The sequence below is a fragment of the Rhododendron vialii genome, chromosome 8a (genome assembly GCF_030253575.1).
Source record: "Rhododendron vialii isolate Sample 1 chromosome 8a, ASM3025357v1".
NCBI lineage: Eukaryota > Viridiplantae > Streptophyta > Magnoliopsida > Ericales > Ericaceae > Rhododendron > Rhododendron vialii.
This window is the reverse complement of record NC_080564.1, coordinates 29168788-29190353: the sequence shown is the minus strand read 5'-3', so window position 1 is coordinate 29190353 and position 21566 is coordinate 29168788. Positions and strand designations below refer to the sequence as shown.

Here is a 21566-nt window from a genome sequence, read left to right as displayed (position 1 = left end):
TCAAATTAAGAATTCACACCCTCAAATTAACAATTCACAGCTCCTTAAAATCCACCTATTGTACGCCGTAGTATTAAGGGCATAGATTGTAAAAAATCAGTATTCACATTCCAATTACACTTTTCACACCCAAATTCTTTTTTGTTTTCAGCGGCCAATATAATAACACCATAGAATTCCATTATCAATCAAACAAGGCAAATGCAGAAGAAAACAAATTGATTCGATACTGAAACATATTTTGCACAAAATGTAATCGGTTACTCTAAATTATGACTGATAAATTAACCAAACCACTTAAGTTTGAGCTTGTGTGCACTCATTTGATACCGAAACATATTTTTGAAACTTGTTAATATTTTGGATCAAGCTCGAATAAACTACTAATTGACTCATTTGACTTATGATGGTTAAAAAATTCAATCTACTCAAGATCAACGCGTGAATTCTAGAAGAATTTTGTGTGTGAATTCTTTGTGTGAATTTTTAGTGTGTGAATTCAACCCAGGTACACCTCTGGTAGGTGTGAATTCTGAATTCTAAATTCACAATTATATCTGCACAATTCACACCCCCAAATTATACAATTTACATCTAAATTCAAAATTCACACCACAATTCATGCCCCTCATCGTTCTGAAATTTCTGGTGATTTGATCACACGCAACTAAGAATCTTTTAGGTTCTTGTGTTTTGTTTCTGCATGTTGCAACAACATAAATACACACATTCTTCACATCTATATCAGTATATATACATACAAATCTTTTTGTCCCAAATGTAAATTAGTTTCATCAACCCACGACTCGGCATGCATTAGTGCAATGTCTTTCCAAACATTACAGTGCAACTCATACGAGAGCCAAACAAAAAATCAAACCATTCGTTCCTTTCAAAAATCAGTAGAGCTTACTGATTCTTCGAAGCATCTAGATCTACCACCTGTTTGAGCAAACTCTCGTCGTCGTCGTCTTCGAGAGCCATCTGGAAGGGCGATGATTCGAGCCCCTACACGATCGCGAGCATGATCTTCCTCATCTCCAACCAGAATTCCTCCAGATCTACGAACTCGCTCCCGTCATAGTCGAACTTCCTAAAGATGTAGAGTCGAAAAGCCGCGCCAGCTCCTCCGGTGCCGTCGCCACGTTGTCGCCGAAGTGCATTTTGAGGAGCCGGAACGACTCGAACGCCTTGCGCAGTTCATATCAAGACAGGACGCCATCATGGTTGAGGTCAAGCTGCTGCTGCTTACTCTCTTCCATGGCAGATTTGAAGGGGAGAGAGAGAGGGGTTATCTCGGTTTGGCATGTAATAAACGTGGAGAGAGAGGTTTTTGGCAAATAGTAGTAAATGAGGGGTATTTTGGTTAGTTCACTAAAAATGGGACTCATGTGAATATGTTTTGACATGGGGTGAGACTAGACAGCTGAAAGGAAACAAAACTGGGCTGGCCAGTAAGAACCCCATTTTTTTCCATTCTATTGGGCTTAAAAAGAGTCCTATTCAAACCCAAATAGTGAAAATATTGGAGTGCCCTTAAACATTGAAATTTTTGGGATGGCCAAGACCCAGGCCTCTTGGCCTTGGGGTTGGGCCGCGCATTGCTTTAATAGCTTCGATATTCGGGGTCAGTTTACGTGAGCTTCAACTATAAATTAGGGATCAATTTCACCTTCTACTTCAGATAATTAGGTGGTAGCTTATAATATATCATCAGGTTAATTTAGTAATTTTACCAGAATAAAAAATTAAAAAAGAGTGAAAATGGATAAAAAGAGAGTTTGAAAACCATTTCTTTTGAGTAGTATAAAAAAAGGGATGTAATCTTATTTTCCTCTTTCAAATCTACACTAGAGGTCGACGCGTGTGCAATTTAAATTTTAATGGTGTTTCCTTACTATCGGTGTCGAATTTAGATTTTTACCTTTTTATATTTTAATTTTTTTCGTCTTCTTTGAAACACCTTAAAATTAAATTTACACACGCATCGCGTGTACCCAACTTCTAATCTTACATAATTTGAGCATAATTTTGAGGGAAAATGACGGCTCAGGACGTGTTTTGATAATTAATACCCGCCAAGGACATGCTGAGAACATTTGAGTACATTTGTTAATGCTGAAAATGTCCTTGAAGGGTATTAATTATCAAACACGTCCTTGGCCGTCATTTTCCCTAATTTTTAAAACTTAGAAGCCCATGCCTATAAGCCTGCCAATATTGGCCCATTGGTTTGGGGGCTCTGTTAGTTAGGTATTAGCACAGTACACTACAGGCCCAAATAATTGACAACACCCTACGGCGCTTGTCAGCTTGATTAAAATGCATTTGTCTTCTTTTTTTTTTTCTAAAAAAAAGAAAAAGAAAAGACAATTTCATTCCACAAAGTCCGTAGGCAACATAAAGATTTCACCGGAAGATACATGAATAAACTAAAATTGTCAAAATCTAGACACTAGCACATGCACTAGCAAACTCAATGACACATACTGTAAAAGCAAACCAATAACGAGGTCGGGCATAGAACTAGAAAAAGATGTGGTAGTAGTAAAGGATCTACACGGAAACTCAACTCAAACCATGTAGTAGGGACAAATGCATTTGTTGAGGAGGGCCCAATCACATATTTGGCGGGGTTCTTTCACGACACCGAAGATTGTTAGAGCATCTCCAATTCTTAATTTCAAATTAGAGATGCCAATTTTTTTTTGAAGACTTATGTGACATTTTGGCATCTCCAATTTGACATCAAAGCCTCATTTCCAACCCTTATACCTAATTCTTTTTATTTGACATCAATCTATTCCTCTCCACCCTTATGTCAAATGGCCTTTTTCAAATTCAAACAGCCAAAATTTTCAAACGATTATGTTTTCAAAAATTGGCATGCCACTAGCTTGATGCCAAAATTGGCATATTTGGAGCAAGCTTCAATTGCACGTGGACTTGGCCTAAGGAAAGGCAAGTTGATTGGAATGGAGGAAGCTGTCAAAAGTTTACGTTGAACATCCACCTCAGATTTGCCACTAGCTTGATGCCAAAATTGGCATATTTGGAGCAAGCTTCAATTACACGTGGAATTGGCCTAAGGAAAGACAGCTTGATTGGAACGGAGGAAGCTGTCAAAAGTTTACGTTGAACATCCACCTCAGATTTGGCATGCTCCGATTGGAGATGCTCTTAGGCAAAACAACTCAGAGGGTTAGCTCAAGTGCTTGAAAAAATATGTAGATAACTATTGCGCTAATGGGTATAACTATTTGGGTCAATCGCGAGCAATCTCTTATTAATTAGTTCCGATGTGAATGGTCTTTTTTCTGACCAAACCGAGAAAGAAATTAGGTTCCGTTTCAGAAAGGCCTCTTAAATTGAAAAATTATTTTCGTAAGCCCGTTATTTTAAAGCTTGAAAATAGATTCTTATTTTTTAAGTACTTATTTGGATTTCTAGAATGCGGCCTTAGTTTAGATGGGCGTATGATGGGTCAGACAATCCTGACTAGTACTAAACAAAAAGGAATTCACAGAACACTTCCAAAAAGAATGAATTCAAATTGACTCGATACACAATGTTGAGACAAATCAACCATCTACCTTTAAAAGATTATTTGCACTACTATTAAAGTAGGAGTAGTTTACTGTGAACTTTAGATACATTTAATATATTCACCAAAATCAATGGGCTAATAGTATGGATGAGATTTCTTAGCAAGTTCAAGGCCTGTTTGGTTATCACGTCTTATCTTGACGTTTCTTTTTTTTTTTTTGAAAGGCTTTTTAAAATTTTTTTTGAACGGCGTCTTATCTTGACGTTTAATGCGCTATTTACTTATTTTGTATATGAAATTAGACTCATTTGGATGATCTCACTCAGCAAGTGGAGTGAATTTTTGGGAGTTAAGGGAAGGCGTTTTCAAAAAAAAAAGTCTATGACTTTAGCTTTAATGTACCAAACTAATTTTTGCAATTTAAATCATGAATTTTTATCAACGAGTATCACCATTCCCGGACGTAACCTTCACTTTTTTCAATTAAGATGTATATATAATCGCTATCTTTACATATTTCCCTGATAGATATTTCTTTGTTTTTTTAGAGACCATGACAATGGACAACTTGTGATTATTTGCTAGGAAAATGATTTTCGCACTTTCTTTCTTCTTTTTCTTTTTTTATTATTATTTTATAAATGCACCTCCCAAATTTGTATTTTAGTTTGCTTTGAAAATTGTGTTTAGAAATTTTAACCAACTAGAAGATAAATTTTGCAGTGCGCTTAATTTATAATAAAATAGAGTCCGAAAATCATTTGTTTCGGACTCGATAAATATATATGTAACAAGAAACCATACATCTAAATCACAAAACACTAAACAAAAATTTTCCCTAGCTGAAACTAAGGCCACACAATCTTCCACCGGCTCCCCCTAAACTCTCTATCAACACTTCTGCTTCCGCTTGCAATCCTCGCCTCGCAAATTCTAATAATTTGAGATATTTTTAAAAGGCGCTTTGATGCTTACACTTGCGTATGCTTACACTCCCACACACTATTATGTGAGTTAAGCCTCGTGTTGTGGCCCAAGCCAGCCAGTGATTGATTAGAAAAGGCCCGAGTGGAAGGCTCAAAAATCACATGGGCTTTTCTAAGCCGAATAGACAAATAACTACTCACTTTTTTTTTTTTGCTATTTAATAGCCCCGAGGAATTTCCGTTTGACCGGGAAAAAAAATAGCCACAAAGATTAGTCCGGTTATTTGGTGGGTTTGCTCTACACACAATTTATCATGGAAGTAATTTCTCATAAATTTCTTAATCCCGGCGTGGATAGCCTTCTTTAGACTTGACTGCTAAGAAAATTAGTTGATGTGTGCGCAAGATGACCCGAACACCCCTAGCTGTCAAACCACGAGAAAAAAATGTCTGATCATATCTTCTACCGAATTCAGTTGTTTATTTCCAAGTTAATGGAAGACTTATTTGCCATCTTTGGAATTTCTCAAAAGCATATTTGGAAAAAATGATGGTGTACGTTTGACTTTCTCCTCCAAACACAATTGATTAAAGTGAAAATTTCATGCTACCACGCAGTACATAGATAAGAGGGCAAAGTGTTTAAAATGATTGAAAATCACAACCTTAGAACATGACTAAAAATGATTATGTAATATGTTGTTCCTCTTATATGTCTATAACTAGCAAATATTTCATCATCACTAATTCCAAGCGGTTAACCGAGTGGAAGCATATATGCAGCTAGAAATCGGCTTACCTCCAAGGTTGTAGGTTCGATTCTTATCGCTAGCAAAAGGATTTTTAGAACCATTAGAGGTTTACTCATCGTTAAATTCAGAGTCTTATGATCAGTCGAGGTCCCGAGGTGGACGTAAGCAGCGGGCATGAATATCCAGGATCTAAAAATGTATACACATATATATTTTTAAAAAAATCATCTACCGGCTATAAATGGTCATAACTCATAAGTATTACTCAACCACGCATGGGACGTTGCTTAAAGTACAAGGGATGATCTGGATTGAAAAACGAATCGAAAATTAAACCAATAAAACTGAAACGATTTATTTATTCTATTTTTCTCTCTTTGAAGATTGTAGTTGTTGGGATATCTTTGAATAGCTTTCTCATGTAGGAGTATATGCTTTTCATGACTCCGCAAATTCCTATGCTACTCCAAGGTTTAAACACTATCTAGGGCAAAAATAATATTAAGAATCAAACAGTATATATAGATTTATTAGTCTCCACCGTTTAGTAGATGTCTATTTAGGTTTTCCCATATGGTATCAAAGCGGAGACCATTTCACCTCAAATTTTCAAAAATATATAATTCACACCCCCATAATGGCAGACCCAACGAAATGGCTACAAGATGATAGATCTAAACAAAGGCTAGCTAGCTATATGTGACAGAAATCGAACACAGTTGCACTGTGAGGAGGATGTTCAGGAATTAAAATCCCACATTGCTTGAGAACGAAATGGGTGATAACTTCATATAATGTTTGGACCTCTCCGCCTAATAATTAATTTAAGATTTTGGGTTGGATGTAAAGTTTCCATGTTGGTGTGAATTTGTTTATCATCAAAAATGTGTAGTGAAACCCCTATCGTTAGAGGTTTCCTTCTCATCATGTGACGCCAGGATTTAAAAGTCTCACGTTTTTGTGAATAGATAGGACATCTACCGGCTTATCCCCTTCCATCAACAGAAGTCTCAGCTATAGCTATAATAATGGATATTGATTATCCCGCACTAACCTATATTTCCAGCATTTAGCGCCTAAAACCACTGAAAGGGTCGACGCAGCTCCCTTTCCACATTCATAGCTGTAGTTGTAAGGTGCTTTCTCCTCTAGTTGCTTAAGCCTAAGGATTTGGATGAATCAAGCAAGCAGTCCATCAAGCAATAAATCCATCCATTCCGCAAGCAAGTAAGTTGGGAAGCAATAACTCAATCCATAAATCCATTGAGCTAAGCCAGCCATACGGGAGTAATCAGCAAAGTAAGTAGCAATCAGAACGAGCAAACCTCAAAGCGCCATCCCAACACCGAAAAACCATCGCCATAGCCCACCACAGCTAGAGATCCCTCTAAAGCAAGTAATGCTATAATTGGTAGAAGGTGGGCCACACTATCTAGCTCCCTTCATTACAGGCGGTATTCACACTTGGGCATTGAATGCTAGTACGTTGCAAAGTGGTCAAAAACTTAAAATGTGTACATAACTTGTACATTCATGTGAGTATTCTAGACATATTTTATCTACTACATAAAACGAAATTAGTAATTACCAACATATTTTCTCAAAAGGGAAAAAAAAAAAAAACTGGAAAGCCATAATTAAATTTACGAGGTACGGGTGGATTAGTACTTCAAAGCTAAAAAGCCATAAATTGGTGCAACGTTCTTGACATAAATGCCTTACAAAGAGTTTAAAATCGATATCGCACCATCCTTTTCGCAAACGCTTTGTCGAGATTAGAATTGTTGATGGCCTGATTTTACGCCCGACAACAACCATTGGTTAAGAGTCGATCGACACGACATAAGTTCATGAAATCGAAATGGAATTGCACGCATGTGATGAGAGAATAAAAACAAACAAAATGAAATCAAGGGAAAACTTTTGACATCTTCCCAACAAATTAGGGCCGAAAACATGAACCGAAAAGTGAATACATATGGTAGTAGGTACTCCATGTGAAAACATAGGATATCGTGATGCATGTGAAAATGGGAAAGAATTATTGGTCGAGAACAAGCGACATGAACATGTTAGTATTTTGTTTGAATTAATACCGATTGGAAAGTAGAATTAATTAGATGAGGTGGTTGCCAAGTAGCAGTCCAATAACTCTCTTTAGTCACCATCCAAACACCCCTTAAGGACCAAAGTAACGTGGCTGTGCCTTTTATTATTTAAGCCCTAGTCCCCACCCCTAACTTCTTAAAAGGGACCTTCACGTTAGTTTTTGTCCCAATCTTCTTCAATAATCGATCAACATCCATGTAACATCAACGGTTGGTGTTGCTCTTATATCCTTAATTGAGGGTGGAGATCGATCACTTGCGATCGACAAGGAGGGAACAAATCAACCACGTGAGGATGTAGCCTTCACTAGATAAAGATCCAAATATATAAGTAAATTATTAATTTTCATGGAAGATTGTTATGTGGTGCTTAGCTTGATCACATGCGTCAAACATTATTGATATTGGGGCTCAGGACATAGGCCTCGTTTGTTATCACTTATGAGTTATGAGTTAGATTTTGTTATTCTAGATTTTTTGATTATTTGTTAAAGAACTTAATATAAATTGTAAACATGTTTGGTTTAGTTTTATTTTTATAAGTTTGAATAGAATTTCAAGTTGTTTGGTTACAGAAATTGTAGAATAGCTTATTGTTGAATGAATGTCTAAATTGTCTTTAATGATATCCATATAGGTACTTTGAAAACAAGTGATTTTTTGTCCATCCCTAGCACTGTAAACTTAAAATATTATGTGAAAAAAAAAAAAAAAACTAGATTAGAGTTTAATATAATTTCACAATTTTAGTTGAATAAGTTGAAAAAAGAAATAAGCTGGATAAGCTAGCTTATATGTGCACAAACGGGGCCATAATGTATGAACTAACTAATATGTTGTGGAGGAGGCAGGGACCGATCTATAAAGGGTCTAGGTCTCGTGCCCCCCTTGTTTTCGCTCTTACACTTAGTTTTCTACCATTTCTTTTCAATTGGCTCCTTAAAAAAAGTACAACAAGAGCATCCACAATGTAATATTCAAAATCAAAGGGTTGCTAAAGTTAGTTATATTTGCTCAAAAAAGTGATCACATTGTAAAATCAAACTTAGCAATATCTTAGCAACTCATCAAATCTTGGCATTTGAATAATCAAAACTAACAACCTTCTGTCAATAACCAAATCTAATGATCTCCATATTTTCTCAATCAAGTACACCCATCATTACATAAAAACCTTCTCTCTTCCATTTTTTTTCTCTCTCTCTCTCTCTCTCAACAATGTTTCCAGAAAATTATTTTTAAAAAATATTTTTTTTCAGAAACTTTAAAAAAAAAACAGTATTTACAAAAAAAACTTTTTTTGATTTTACACAAAAACTGTTTTTTTAAACTGTTTTCATTTTAAAAAAAAAACTAACAAAAAAAAATCACTAAACTATTTTCTTAAAAAAAACTTTTTTTTTTTCCGAAAAGAGTATTCAAATTATTGTAAAAAAATTTAATTCTTAGAATTTTGTAGTTTAAAAATGTGATGTGACAAGTTTTGGTTATCCAATTTTAAGAGCAGTGAAAGATGTTTAAATTTTGGTATTATTTGGTACACTGTCGAAGGAATTTTTTTTCAAGACTCCGAGTAGAAAGTGCTCTCTCGTACGTCAATTTTTTACGTCCACCATTAAAAAGTTGAACCTGAGACGTCACGTAGTAATGCTCCACCGACAATGAGCAATCTCCCCGTCGCATAGCACGGCCTCTATCACGATGACATGTGGCTACTGCCTACAGGGATCCCTTGTCAGCTTTAGTGGATTACAAGTCATCTTATTGTTTGAAGTCTCGGCGATGTTTGCGGCTCATTTTAAACAGAACGAAGATGAAGGAAAATTCTGAAGCAAAAGGTAGGCCCGGCCGATTGGACCCTTGAGTTTGATTAATTGGGCCAAAGCATGTGGCGTTGTCACGACATTAGGTCTAATGGGAGAGTGTCACTATTTAGCTTCCATCATATCACATGGATACAGAGCGTGAGAATATTTCTAGGATGGATTGAGAGGCGGGTGAGTCCGGGTGACTGTTCTATACGAGTTTTAAGATGCTTTTAAAATCATTTTATTTTATTTATTTTTTCAAAAATGTAAAAATTAGACATCCACAAATTAAATTGAATGCTTTCAGAGTTTATATTTTGCCTTTTGGAATGTATATATACATCCACAAAATTGAATGCATCTATTATTTAAACTTATTGTACAAAATTTTATATATATTTTGATTGAAAGTATCTCTACGGTAATTTTTCCCTGACTACTTTTATAAACTGTACTGGTACAAGTTTAATACGGAGTATCACCTATCACATGTGAGAAGAAATAATTTAAAGCTTGCACTCCAAACCTAGGAGTTCTGCGTCCTTCTCAAGGAATATTATCCTTAATTCCTTAACCACTAACAAAATTGTTTTTTTTAATCATATCAAAAAAAATAATAATTGTTTTCAAATAAAATTGCTTTAATACACGCTGCATAATTAGGTGTATTTGGCATGCAATTTTTTTTTTTTTTGTGGTCCTATGGTCCCATGAAATCTTCAGTTTATTGAGTTGCTGACATAAAGTTCGTTTTGCTTTTATTATAGATCTCCCACTGACATTTTTCTATTGCAGCTATGATTTTGATCTGAGCTTCCAGAGTTTGATTCTTGAATGAAAAGGGCAGTACTCCAACGGCCTAATAAATAGTTGTGCATATCAAATCCGACATGATGGAAAACTAGCTAGGGGCATGACATGACAAAATAAAAAGAAGAACCGGTCCCTACAAAAGATCGTAACAAACCAAATATTCAGCATCAGTAGATTTTGTGTCGATCCATCAGGTAAATTAGTCAAAACATCCATAATTAGATAGAAAAATCCGTAGTCTATATGTCTAGCACGTATCGGCTGCATTATCTAGTTGATGATTGCAGTGTGGTGCGAACCAATACCCCAACCCTTCAGGGGCGGAGGGATTTAGAGTCAAGGGGGGCTAGCTGACCCTGCTGCCTCTCAAATTTTTTAGAAATTGGTATAATTTTCACTCAATTTTTACTCATTTGACCACCCTTTTAAAATTCATTTTTGCCTCAACCCATATATAAGGATTTTGTACTTAGAAAAAAGAGGAGTCAAAATAAAATTTCTACCCACAAAAATCCCCAAAACGTGCATAGCGTTTCATTGTTCTTGTTATTAATATATATATATATATATATATATATCTACTTTTTGATTAACTTGTTAATTTGATTGTTCCTTTCAAATAACAATTAGAAAAAGTGAATCATACATAGTTCAAATTTTCAACCCCACTTATCGAAAATCCTGGCTCCGCCCCTGCGACCCTTTAATGACTAACTCAATCAAGATATATTGTAGAAAAGTAGATAATAATAATAATAGTAATAATAAAAGCTCTAGGATTTCTCTTGAGATCGAGTCCTGTACCTCAATAGGCGAATGGATTTGTCAAGTTTTCCTCAATAAATTTATTGTTGATAAAAAAAAATAGATATGTGTTTATATAGACGTGAGTGGTAGAATCTCGTTAGGATCACGTCCGGTTCCTTGGAGTCAAGGTTGTGGATCTATTTGGTAATTGACACTCAGTGGGTCCAATAGTCGTCCTAATCCTTTTAGAAGTACGTACGTAGGAGATCGCATAGAACGTACTAGGGCTGCTCGTAGTTATATCCCCGTGGGATCTAGCTAGGGCAACGCAAGAGAGTCCTTACAAGTACACCTCAAACCTCTTTAGGGTGGTGGGCTGATCACCCGTTTGGGACTCCTTTGTACGTGCTCGACCATGTGTTGGTTCGAGTAGGTATACGACCGATCTTTTTTTTTTTTTTTTGATAAGCACAATTCCATTGAAAAGCTCAAACAAAATACAAACTAAAAGGGGCATCCCCCAGTATGAACTCTACAAACGTAAAATGGGCATTCCCGTAGGAAACACAATCTACTTTAAGGTATCTACTGTCTATACAAAGAAACAACATTTACATTGGAGAAAAGATACTATCCGGAAGCCTCCATTTGTCACCCAAAGCCCTGTTCAAAGTGGAGTTCTTAACACGTCTTCTGGAGCATAGAAAATCTCTGATAGAGTTAACCACGTTAAGGGACACGACGTCAACCTGTTTGGAAAGGCCTTGAAACACTCTAGTATTCCTCTCAATCCAAATACCATACACTGCAGCTGCTAAGGTACTATGTAACACTAAATTCTTAAAAACCTTGGATGTCCCATACTGGACAAGCCAGTCCACAATGTCCACGAGGGTGTTAGGAATGCCTGGCACCAAAGTCCTCACTAGAACTTGCTGCCAGACCATAGAGGAGAAGGGACACTGGAAAAATAAATGGAGGTGGGTCTCTCTAGCGTTATTGCAAAGCACACATTTGTCGTCCACCTGCATTCCCCAATTAGCTAACCTATCCTTAGTACACAGCGTGGTTTGAACGGCCATCCATGATACGAAGGCCCATCGAGGGACCATTTGTTTGGACCAAACAATTGCTGCCCAAGGTGGGTTTGGCCTTCTGATTCGGAGTGCTTCCCATGCAGAGGCAGCAGAATAATGGCCACTAGGATGAGGGACCCAAACAACATAATCCTCTCTCAAACTATCTGGCTTTAGAGTACTGGGAGTATACCTGATTATCTCTTGAGTAACTCTATTACGAAATCTGGGCCATCTCCACTCTCCTTGGAAAATAATGGAGGACACTTTTGCTTGAAGAGATCGCCCCATATTGAAAACCACTTCTTCCCCAAATCTCTTATGCAAAGGCCCCAAGGGATGCCAATTGTCATACCATAAAAAAGTCCCCGCACCATTGCCAATCCTATATTGGATCAAAGGTTGCCCCAAGCCCCTAATGCCAAACAATTTCCTGATGGTCCATGAAGCATCACTGGGAGTCTTCATTGTCCAGATATTCTGGTCTTTAATGATATAGGTATGAATCCATTTTACCCAAAGGGTGTCTGCCTTCATACACAAGGCCCATAGATGTCGTATCATTGCAGCTTTGTTCCAGTCCTTGATCCTTCTAAACCCCAAGCCTCCTTCTGCTTTTGGACAGCAAACATGCTCCCATTTAACCTTAGCTGATTTGTGATTCATGTCGAAACCTGACCAGAGAAATGCCATCAGAGTACCCTCAATCTCCTTTATCGTTTTACTAGGGATGATGAAAATAGAACTCCAGTAGACTTGAATACTAAACAAAACAGATTGAATTAGCTGAGCTCTCCCTCCATATGTCAAACGCATGTGGGACCACCCATGAAGTCGACTAAGTATCTTTTCTTTAAGCACAAGACAATCGGCAGCTCTTAACCTGGTAGAGATGAGGGGAACCCCTAGGTATTTCACAGGAAAGGTAGCTTCAGGAATAGGTAGAATGGCCCTTAAGGACCCCTTATACGACCGATCTTGTAGAGTGAATTAGTTTGTTATTGATCTTGACTTCCCAGTAGTAAAGGTTCAAATTTGGTAACATGCTATTTTAATTTCCTTGTACAAATTAATTCTTATTATTATGAGCACTAGAGTTTGGGCACAAAAATGTTTGTGTTACAAGTCTAATTATGCCATAGTATTTGAAAATATATCTTGAAATATCTTCTTATGGCTTCTGTAATGTTAAATTCAACCTTTGTTGGGTTGTACATGTCTAACGGATTTCGTTTAACTGTCGTAGTTTTTCACATAGTCCATAAAGCATTTTACTATTGTGTGATGACTTGGTTTCTGGTCCTTGATCAATGACCTGCAAGCAAGAACTAAAGACTAATTGGGAAATAACTCAAGCAAAGTAATGGCTAGAATTGCTTACCTAACTCCATGTGACGGGAGTGTTTATATAGGTAAGTAGGAGGTGGAATCTCAATAAAATTAATTAGGATCCTCGGATCTCGGGTGTAGATAAAGTTGACACAAGTTGAGTCCAATGGTCTTAGCTAATTAGGATTAAGACTTTCTGTAGAATTTTCCACAGTCCACACACAACAACAACTGGAGAGAGAGAGAGAGAGAGAGAGAGAGAGAGAGAGAGAGAAGACCCTTAACTGTTTTGCTACCATTAATTGGGGACTTCTCAACGACCAAAACTAACAAAGGAAGATGGGAATCTCCGTAAAACTAGTAATCACAAATCAGATGGGACCCTCATGTTTAGTTTAATCACGCCATTGCACCCGGCCTTTTTCTCCCTTTATATACCCCCCATTTATGCTCTCATCCTCTCACATCTCTCTCACTCTCTCTCTCTCCCACAGAGGAACAGCTAGCAGCAGAGCCAGATGGCTATTCCTTCTCTACTCTCTCTCATCTTCTTTTTCTTCTCTCTCCTAGCAGCCCCCTCCATCGTTTCCTCCTCTCCTGTTCATGACCCTGAACTAGTAGTGCAAGAAGTCCACAGGTAATAGGCTAGCTCCACATTGTAATTCCAATTAAAGAGTACGTACTGCATTACGCACACAACTCTTTTTACAAAATGATGATGTGACATTGTGAAATTTCGCCAAATACAGTTTTGTTTCATTTTTCGTCGTAATATCACTGTTGGGTGATTCTGACATCACTCTCTCCTTTAATTAGAGCATATTTCGCCTAGTTAATATAATTGGTGACAATTTTTTTATTTTTTTTGGTGTTTAGGAGCATCAAGAATGCGACAAGAAGGAACTTGGGCTATCTTTCATGTGGGACCGGCAACCCAATCGACGACTGCTGGAGGTGCGACTCCAATTGGGAAAACAATCGTCAGCGGCTAGCAGACTGCGCCATTGGGTTCGGCAAGAATGCCATCGGAGGGCGAGACGGTAAAATCTATGTGGTCACCGACTCCGGAGACGACGACCCAGTGACCCCAAAGCCGGGGACCCTGCGCCACGCTGTCATCCAAGACGACCCGCTCTGGATCATCTTTGCGCGCGACATGGTGATCAAACTGAAGGAGGAGCTGATCATGAACTCGTTCAAAACGATTGACGGCCGGGGAGCGAGCGTGCATATCGCCGGCGGCCCGTGCATCACCATACAGTACGTGACCAACATCATCATACACGGGATCAACGTGCACGACTGCAAGCAGGGAGGGAACGCCAATGTGCGGTCCTCCCCGCGGCACTATGGGTGGAGGACGGTATCAGACGGCGACGGCGTGTCGATCTTCGGCGGGACCCACGTGTGGGTGGACCATTGCTCGCTGTCCAACTGCAACGACGGGCTGATCGACGCGATTATGGGGTCGTCCGCGATTACCATCTCGAACAATTACATGACCCACCATGATAAGGTGATGCTGCTGGGGCACAGCGATTCGTATAGCCAGGACAAGAACATGCAGGTCACTATTGCGTTTAATCACTTTGGGGAAGGCCTAGTTCAAAGAATGCCAAGGTAATACTCCTAGCTAGATGAATATATAATTGACAGACCCATAAAAAGCAAAAGGACATTTTTGAATTCAACCAGCCAGAGTGATGACTCATGCGATAGTGGAATTCAGCCAGGGCTCGTCCTAGCTTTTTAGGGCTCAAAACAAACCTCAGTGAAGCCCACTGTAGGGGCTATAGGGTAGTCGAGGACTTGAATTTATTCTGCGCTCCTATTGATCCGCGTCATTCATTGTTCTGATGAAAATATGAGTCGTCCATACGGCCGAATGGCCGCATTACAGTCCTGCAGTGCGGGCTGCACTGCAGGATCCCCGGGTCCGAAATTAAAGCATGTCGTTACAAATTTTGAGAAGTATTTTTCCCAATTTTGGCCATTTCAATTCTGTTTTCAGGATTTGCGACTTTTCTAGTATTATACTATTATTTAATGATTTGAGATCTCATACTTGATCGACTTTTTTTACCGAATATAACTTTGTACGCCTTTTTAATTGACACAACATAAGATTTAGGGCCCACATTTTTAAGAATATTTGGAGGCGAGTTGTCCGTTTCGACAACCAATAGTTTAGATATGTTAGTTAACTCTTGTAAATAAAAGTTAAATTCTGACTAGTCTTTAGCGAATCTAAACCACCGATTGGAAAATGCAGGTGCAGACATGGATACTTCCATGTGGTGAACAATGACTACACTCACTGGGAAATGTATGCCATTGGAGGGAGCGCTGCCCCCACCATCAACAGCCAAGGCAACCGTTTTCTTGCACCTGATAGCAGAAACAGCAAAGAGGTAACAATCCTTCTATGTATGAATCGGTGCTTTCAATCTTTACAGAAATGTTCTTGCATCAACGAAATCACTCTGTTTTTTCCATTCCCTCTGTTCTTGCATCGACGAAATGTTCCCTTCCTAAAACCTATCATCACTCTGTTTTTCCATTCCCTCTGTTCTTGCATCGACGAAATGTTCGAAATATTATTATTATTACTATAAAGAGCCATGTTTGTTGAATTTCTGCAGGTGACCAAGCATGAGGATGCAGGAGAAAGTGAATGGAGGAACTGGAATTGGAGGTCGGAGGGAGACTTGATGTTGAACGGAGCATATTTCACTCCCTCCGGCGCAGGGGCTTCGTCCAGCTACGCCAGGGCTTCGAGCTTGGGTGCTAGGCCTTCTTCCGTCGTCGGTTCAATCACCACCGGCGCCGGCGTACTTAACTGCAAGAAGGGCTCCAGCTGCTGACCATATCCCAAAATCACAACACTCGTGTTTTAGAAAATTCCAGTGTTGTTTCCAAAAATTTTATACTAGTTACTATTAATTAGGCTATGCCGCTATGGGGAGGGAAAGTAGGGCAATTTATTACAAGTCCAAGTACACCAGTTCTAGGCTTTTACTAGTACTACTTTTCTTGGCTATTTCTCCCCTCCCCTCCAATTTGTTTTTTATCCTCTTGCTTTTGCTTTATTTACCAGATTTTGAAATACAACCTCGGCCTGTAACTCTTAGGACCATTGGGGATTCTGTGGTTAGTCCTGATGGGCCTAGAGAAAGCAAGTGCAGAAGTGTTGATATTTATGTATACTTGATGACTATCTATTGGAATGAAACTCTCCCTCTCTCTCTACTATGTATTGGAATGAAACTCTCTCTCTCTCTCACACACACACACTCTCTCTCTCTCTCTCTGACAATTTCAATAGCGACAACGAATCACATAACGAGGATCAGATGTAGCGATGGTTAATGTTTTAAAATGATTTTTAAAGCCAAAGCAAAATTGTGAAATACAAAGGGATAAATATCAGCTAATATGTGTGAAAAATTTCGATAGCAACGATATCCGGGCTATTATAACACCAGAGGGCTCAAAACTAAATATATAACGGCCGATATTTAAATCTATGCTCATATCATAATTGGCATATAGTATTGGGCAAGAAAAAAGTGCCTAAAGGACAAGAGAAAGATCATGGGGGTCATCACTTGAGCTCTATTTACAGATTTCTGCAGTAAAGAATTAGAGAATCCGAAACAGTACCATACTATTCTGCCATTGAACTGTTCGTACATTTCCCGTGCTAATGGCCCACAAACCACATTTTCAACCAATTTGGCTCGTTAATCTCGGTAATACCTACCATGTGCCGTCGGAACCCCCCCCCCCCCCCCCCCCCCTACAAGAATATGATATTCGGATCGGTGTAATATGATATTCGGATCGGTTTGCACGCACATTAATTAATTCTGAGGCTTTGAAATTAACGACCGGATAAATCCTTCAATCGTCCCAAGGTTTAAAATGCTTGACTTTCATGGAATTCGAACATGCAACCCAATGAGGACAATTAGGAGACAAACACTTATTTAGTTTCTTATGCCCACTAGACAAAACTCCTTGGGGTTGTGTGGTAAGGAGTTTATATGAACTGAGAATTAGCCGTTCAGATTTTGGGTCTGCAGTGCAATGTAGTTTGTCATTTTGACATTACGTGCTTACATGGATTCCTTTGAGCTGATCAAACTTCGAAACCTTTCATATTATAGAGCTTATCGAATATAATGCCTATATATACAAAAGTTTGAGTTGATCATACACTCAAAATCGCTTGATCAAAGCACTTCTATCATGAAAAAAATTTGATTAGACCGATTATTTTTCTATAAACAATCGTTTTTAGGCGATGTTTTATTTGACAAACCTTAGAATTGGACGGCTCAATGGATACACTTTGATGAACCCTACAATCGAAGGGCTCCAAGGGATACTCATACAACTGCAATGGGCAAACTACACTCTCTGCTCTAATCAGTAGTAGGAAAAAAGATTTTTTATTTTGATTAAAGAAATAATGGGAAAATACAACAACAAACTAAATCTATCCCCAAATTTATGGGGCCAGCATGTTATGGAGGGGTCAATTTGAACACTATTTAGCAGAAAGAAGAAAATTAGAGGATTTTGAGGTGACAAAAGGGGGGAAAGCACGTGCATGCCTTTGATCTTCTTTTCATGGCGCTGTCATTTGTAGACTAGCAAATTGGTTTTTTTTGGGGCAAGTCTAGCAAATTAGTTACAACTACGCCTTTGACAACAAAAGTCGCACGAAAATTCAACTTCTCTTCTTTTGCCTTTTCTATTTCTATTTCTTATACTAACGGGTGTCCGAACCAATTTTGCGCATACCTCGACTATCTTCGAAACCCTGAATTTAACAACCAGAAAAACCCTCCAGTGACCCCAAAAATTGTACATCTCTCGACCAACGAGAATCGGAAACTCCCGCTCACCATTTTCGTAATCAATGGCTATATACACATGTTGTGCATGAATTATCGAATTTTCTTGTACTATTATTTAATCCAAAAACGGTTAAGGCAGGTTCCAAGAGAATCCTATGAACCAAGCCAATGGATAACGTGCAAAATGAATTAATCAAAAGTTGTTTAATAAACAAGGAGGGCAACGAAATATTGAATTTAAGTGCTGTAATTAATAACTGTATATACACGCTCTTTTAGGTAGAGGCAGACTCACGTTGGGACATTTGGGGTCATGTGCCCCACGCCTTTTTAAAAAAGAAGAAGTAAATACTCCAAAAAGTTAGATATAAATACAAAAAAGTCTCCTACACTAGTACAAAATATTAGTATGGTGTAGTGGTTATTGAAAATTGTGAAAAGTTCTAGGGGGAGTTTGATTCCTAGGACCCTCGATCTCTTTTTTTTTTTCTTTATTTATCCATTTTTTATCTACCATTTTCCTTTATTTCTTTATTTTCCCTCTACCTCTTTTCTTTATTTTTTTCATTTTTGGTCTACCTTTTTCCTTTATTTCTCCATGTTTGTTCTATCTCTTTTTGTTTTTCTCCCAATCCATAATGTTAATAAATTAAATTACTAAATTATTATATCCTTTAGTTTACTTGCCCACCGACAGTTGAAAATGTATTTTCAGCCATGAATATTGTGAAAAATCGGTTGCGAAATAGAATGAGTGATCAATATTTAATGGTTGAATGATAATTTAGTGGTATACATACAGACAAATATTTTTTAAAATTGTGAATAATAGGTGCTTCAGTTTATGAAATTCCTAAGTCCGCCACTGCTTTTAGAATACATTTCGTGTGGGCCTTGGAGTCCTTGAAGTGCAGGGGTGTAGTGTAGTGGCCTTTTGAGATATTATCCTCAATCTTATATCATACATGCTATAGAGTTCGTTTAGAGAGTCATCTATATAAAAAATCATCGGATATCTGGAACCACATTATCGGACAACAAATGTTTTTAAAAATTGTATGGTTAGCATGGTTTAAGAATGGAGTAAGTAAGACCAACCCCTCTCGAACGTGTGGTTAAATATCTAATTAAATTGATTTCTTTTCTTTTTTTAAATTTCAAAAAAACTCTATAAAATTAACGGTTCAAATCATGATAATGATACCTTGAAAGGCCTCATCGAGACGCATTACATCTCTAGAATTAGTCGAGGTGAGAGTAAGCTAGCTCGGACACCTGAGTTATAAAACAAAAGGTTTTAAAATGCTGAAAATGTCTACAACAATTGTTGACTGGTTGGCTTCAATTTTGATAATCATGTCGAAATTGGCGAATTAAGTAGGTAGTAATAGACATAATAATTGCATCACGAGTTCACAAGTACAACCTAAATATATAGACAATGAAGCTCTAGGCAAAGCACCCTATGGTCACGTTCACCAAATCACCCAAAGACAGGCATGCACACGGTATGGATCGGTTTTTTATGATTTCAAATGAAGATCGAACCGTGACTCACGGTTCTAAGAAATTGCAATCCGTGTTCGGACAAAAAATTTTACGGTTCGAACCAAACCAATCTGCAAGTCACAATTTGGTTCCCGTTTTTATCTACGGTTTCGGTACAAATTCCACTCAAAGCACTCTTTGTTGGGAGTCTAATCCGCCTAAGATTCTCCTGTGTGTGCGTAAGTCCAATCCATTGGGGAGTGTCCACGAAGTTTACATCACATTGCCTTGACCAATATACATTGAATCACCCATATATCTACTTGAAGGTTAAACTTTGTAAGTGATGAGTCATCCAATTGAATATTAAGATCCAACCCTTTTTCTATATATTTGATGTGGAACTCAAAATTCTTCAAACATGTTCCCAACAATCTCTCCTGTCATTTTTGAACCACGCATTGGGCATAGCTCCTCTCTTTCACAAGGAGTCAACAACACGTTTCATTTTAATCGGAGATTGAGATTTTGGAAGGTTTCTAAATGATTTAAGTGGATGGGGAAGGAGTTTTTGTAAAGCCAGGCGGTTTTCCTGAGGGACAAAAGATGTCGTCAACTTCATATTTGTGTTTACCACATGTTACTTTCTTTGCTTTGCTCTTTCGTTTTGTTTATTTATTGTATACTATTACTTCTGTTTCGTTTCCTCCCTCTTTTTTCTTTTGTACGGTTGGATTTCACCACGATTTTCATGAGATTGGTCCCTTAGGAACGAGCCCGGCCTTCATATCTCTAATTCTTTAGCAAATTAATGACTGTGTTCTTCATGATATTTCTGCAAATCCTTTATTTCGTCCCATAGACCAGGGAATTGTAGTTGTGACTTCTGTCTTCTGTGTTCTTAAAAACATCTCTTAGCATATTCGTCATGTCTGGCATTCCCTAGTTTCTTAAAGAAGATGATGAATCACGAGGGCAACTATGGATCTTCATGGCTGTAGTGAGCAATGCATGTAACTCAGTAGGCCGGTTTTGGAGATTATAGTTGTTGATATTAAACGCAGGAAATATATTATACTGGAAAAAACAGCAATCATCGCTTACCTTTTAGATCAAATTTCACGAAATTCTAGCATGAGGTAGTTGAGGTGGACTACCATTACACTTACAGCCTTTACGTGGATGTCGGCGGGAAAATCGACGATCAAGGTTTCTTGGGTTTTTTCATCAGATATAAGTTGGTATCATTTCCACCAGTTAGTATAGAAAATCTAACCTATAGTCTACTTATGTCTTTGATTGTTGTGACAGGAAAATGAAGTTCGGGACATAACCTGAAGAAACCTTGCCGAATTGGTAACTTTAAACCAATTCATCCTTATTTCTACCTTTCAACAAAATCGACACCGCTAGTGAGACAGACTGCGCGCATGGCATACTCATTGAGGCCAAAAAGAAAAACAATTAACCACCCAATCGCGTGCTCAATGAGGCCATTATTCAAGCAGCTGAGCTGGCACCCGCTATTATGCAGTTTATACTAAAATCAAATCTCGAAAGTTACAAAAATTAACCACCTATGCTACCTTAACTCGAAGTTTATGATTTCATGTGAAAAACAGCAGAGGCTCCATCTTCGGACTGAGAGAAGATGCAGAATTGGAGAGCCTAAACTTCTCTCTGTTTTTACCCCGCGTTACTAAAGGAACGAGGGGCGTGCTGCACACCTAGTGCACAGCACGGCGTTGTGCGATCTCAACCATCCAAAAGTGTTGATTACCGAGATGGATGGTTCAAATGGTGCACAACACACGCTGCACAGCACAATCCCCGCTTCCCTTACTAAACAACAACAAAAAGGTCCAAATCAACAAAAGACATAGGATCTACCATGAAACGTTGGCCCTTTCAGGATCAAGAACCATCAATGACATGCACCAGTAGTCAATGTACATTGAAAGAAAATACGGCGAAAACATTCAGCTCTGATGACGCAGGAAATGCAAGGATATTCCAAGAAATTAAATCAACCATATATCAGAAAATATAACCAAAACTACAGTCCAAAAACCCCCCCAAAAAATGAAGGTCATGAAAGCCCTAATTT

The 21566-nt window shown here is 38.1% G+C and overlaps 1 protein-coding gene across 1 annotated transcript; it reads left to right on the top strand.

Annotated features, from left to right (window-relative positions):
- The first annotated feature begins 13569 nt into the window (after window positions 1–13569).
- LOC131335943 (probable pectate lyase 18) lies at window positions 13570–16358 on the top strand. The gene is made up of 4 exons (XM_058371506.1): window positions 13570–13743; window positions 13983–14726; window positions 15379–15517; window positions 15749–16358. Exons 1-4 carry the CDS (start codon window positions 13625–13627, stop codon window positions 15968–15970), a joined length of 1224 nt encoding a protein of 407 aa, XP_058227489.1. The 5' UTR covers window positions 13570–13624; the 3' UTR covers window positions 15971–16358.
- Window positions 16359–21566: the final 5208 nt, after the last annotated feature.

Excerpts from the sequence above, each read along its gene's own strand:
- LOC131335943 (XM_058371506.1), top strand. The coding sequence starts at position 13,625 with ATGGCTATTCCTTCTCTACTCTCTCTCATCTTCTTTTTCTTCTCTCTC. Across the intron at positions 13,744-13,982 it reads GTAGTGCAAGAAGTCCACAG|GAGCATCAAGAATGCGACAA; the intron begins GTAATAGGCTAG and ends TTTGGTGTTTAG. Across the intron at positions 14,727-15,378 it reads CTAGTTCAAAGAATGCCAAG|GTGCAGACATGGATACTTCC; the intron begins GTAATACTCCTA and ends TGGAAAATGCAG.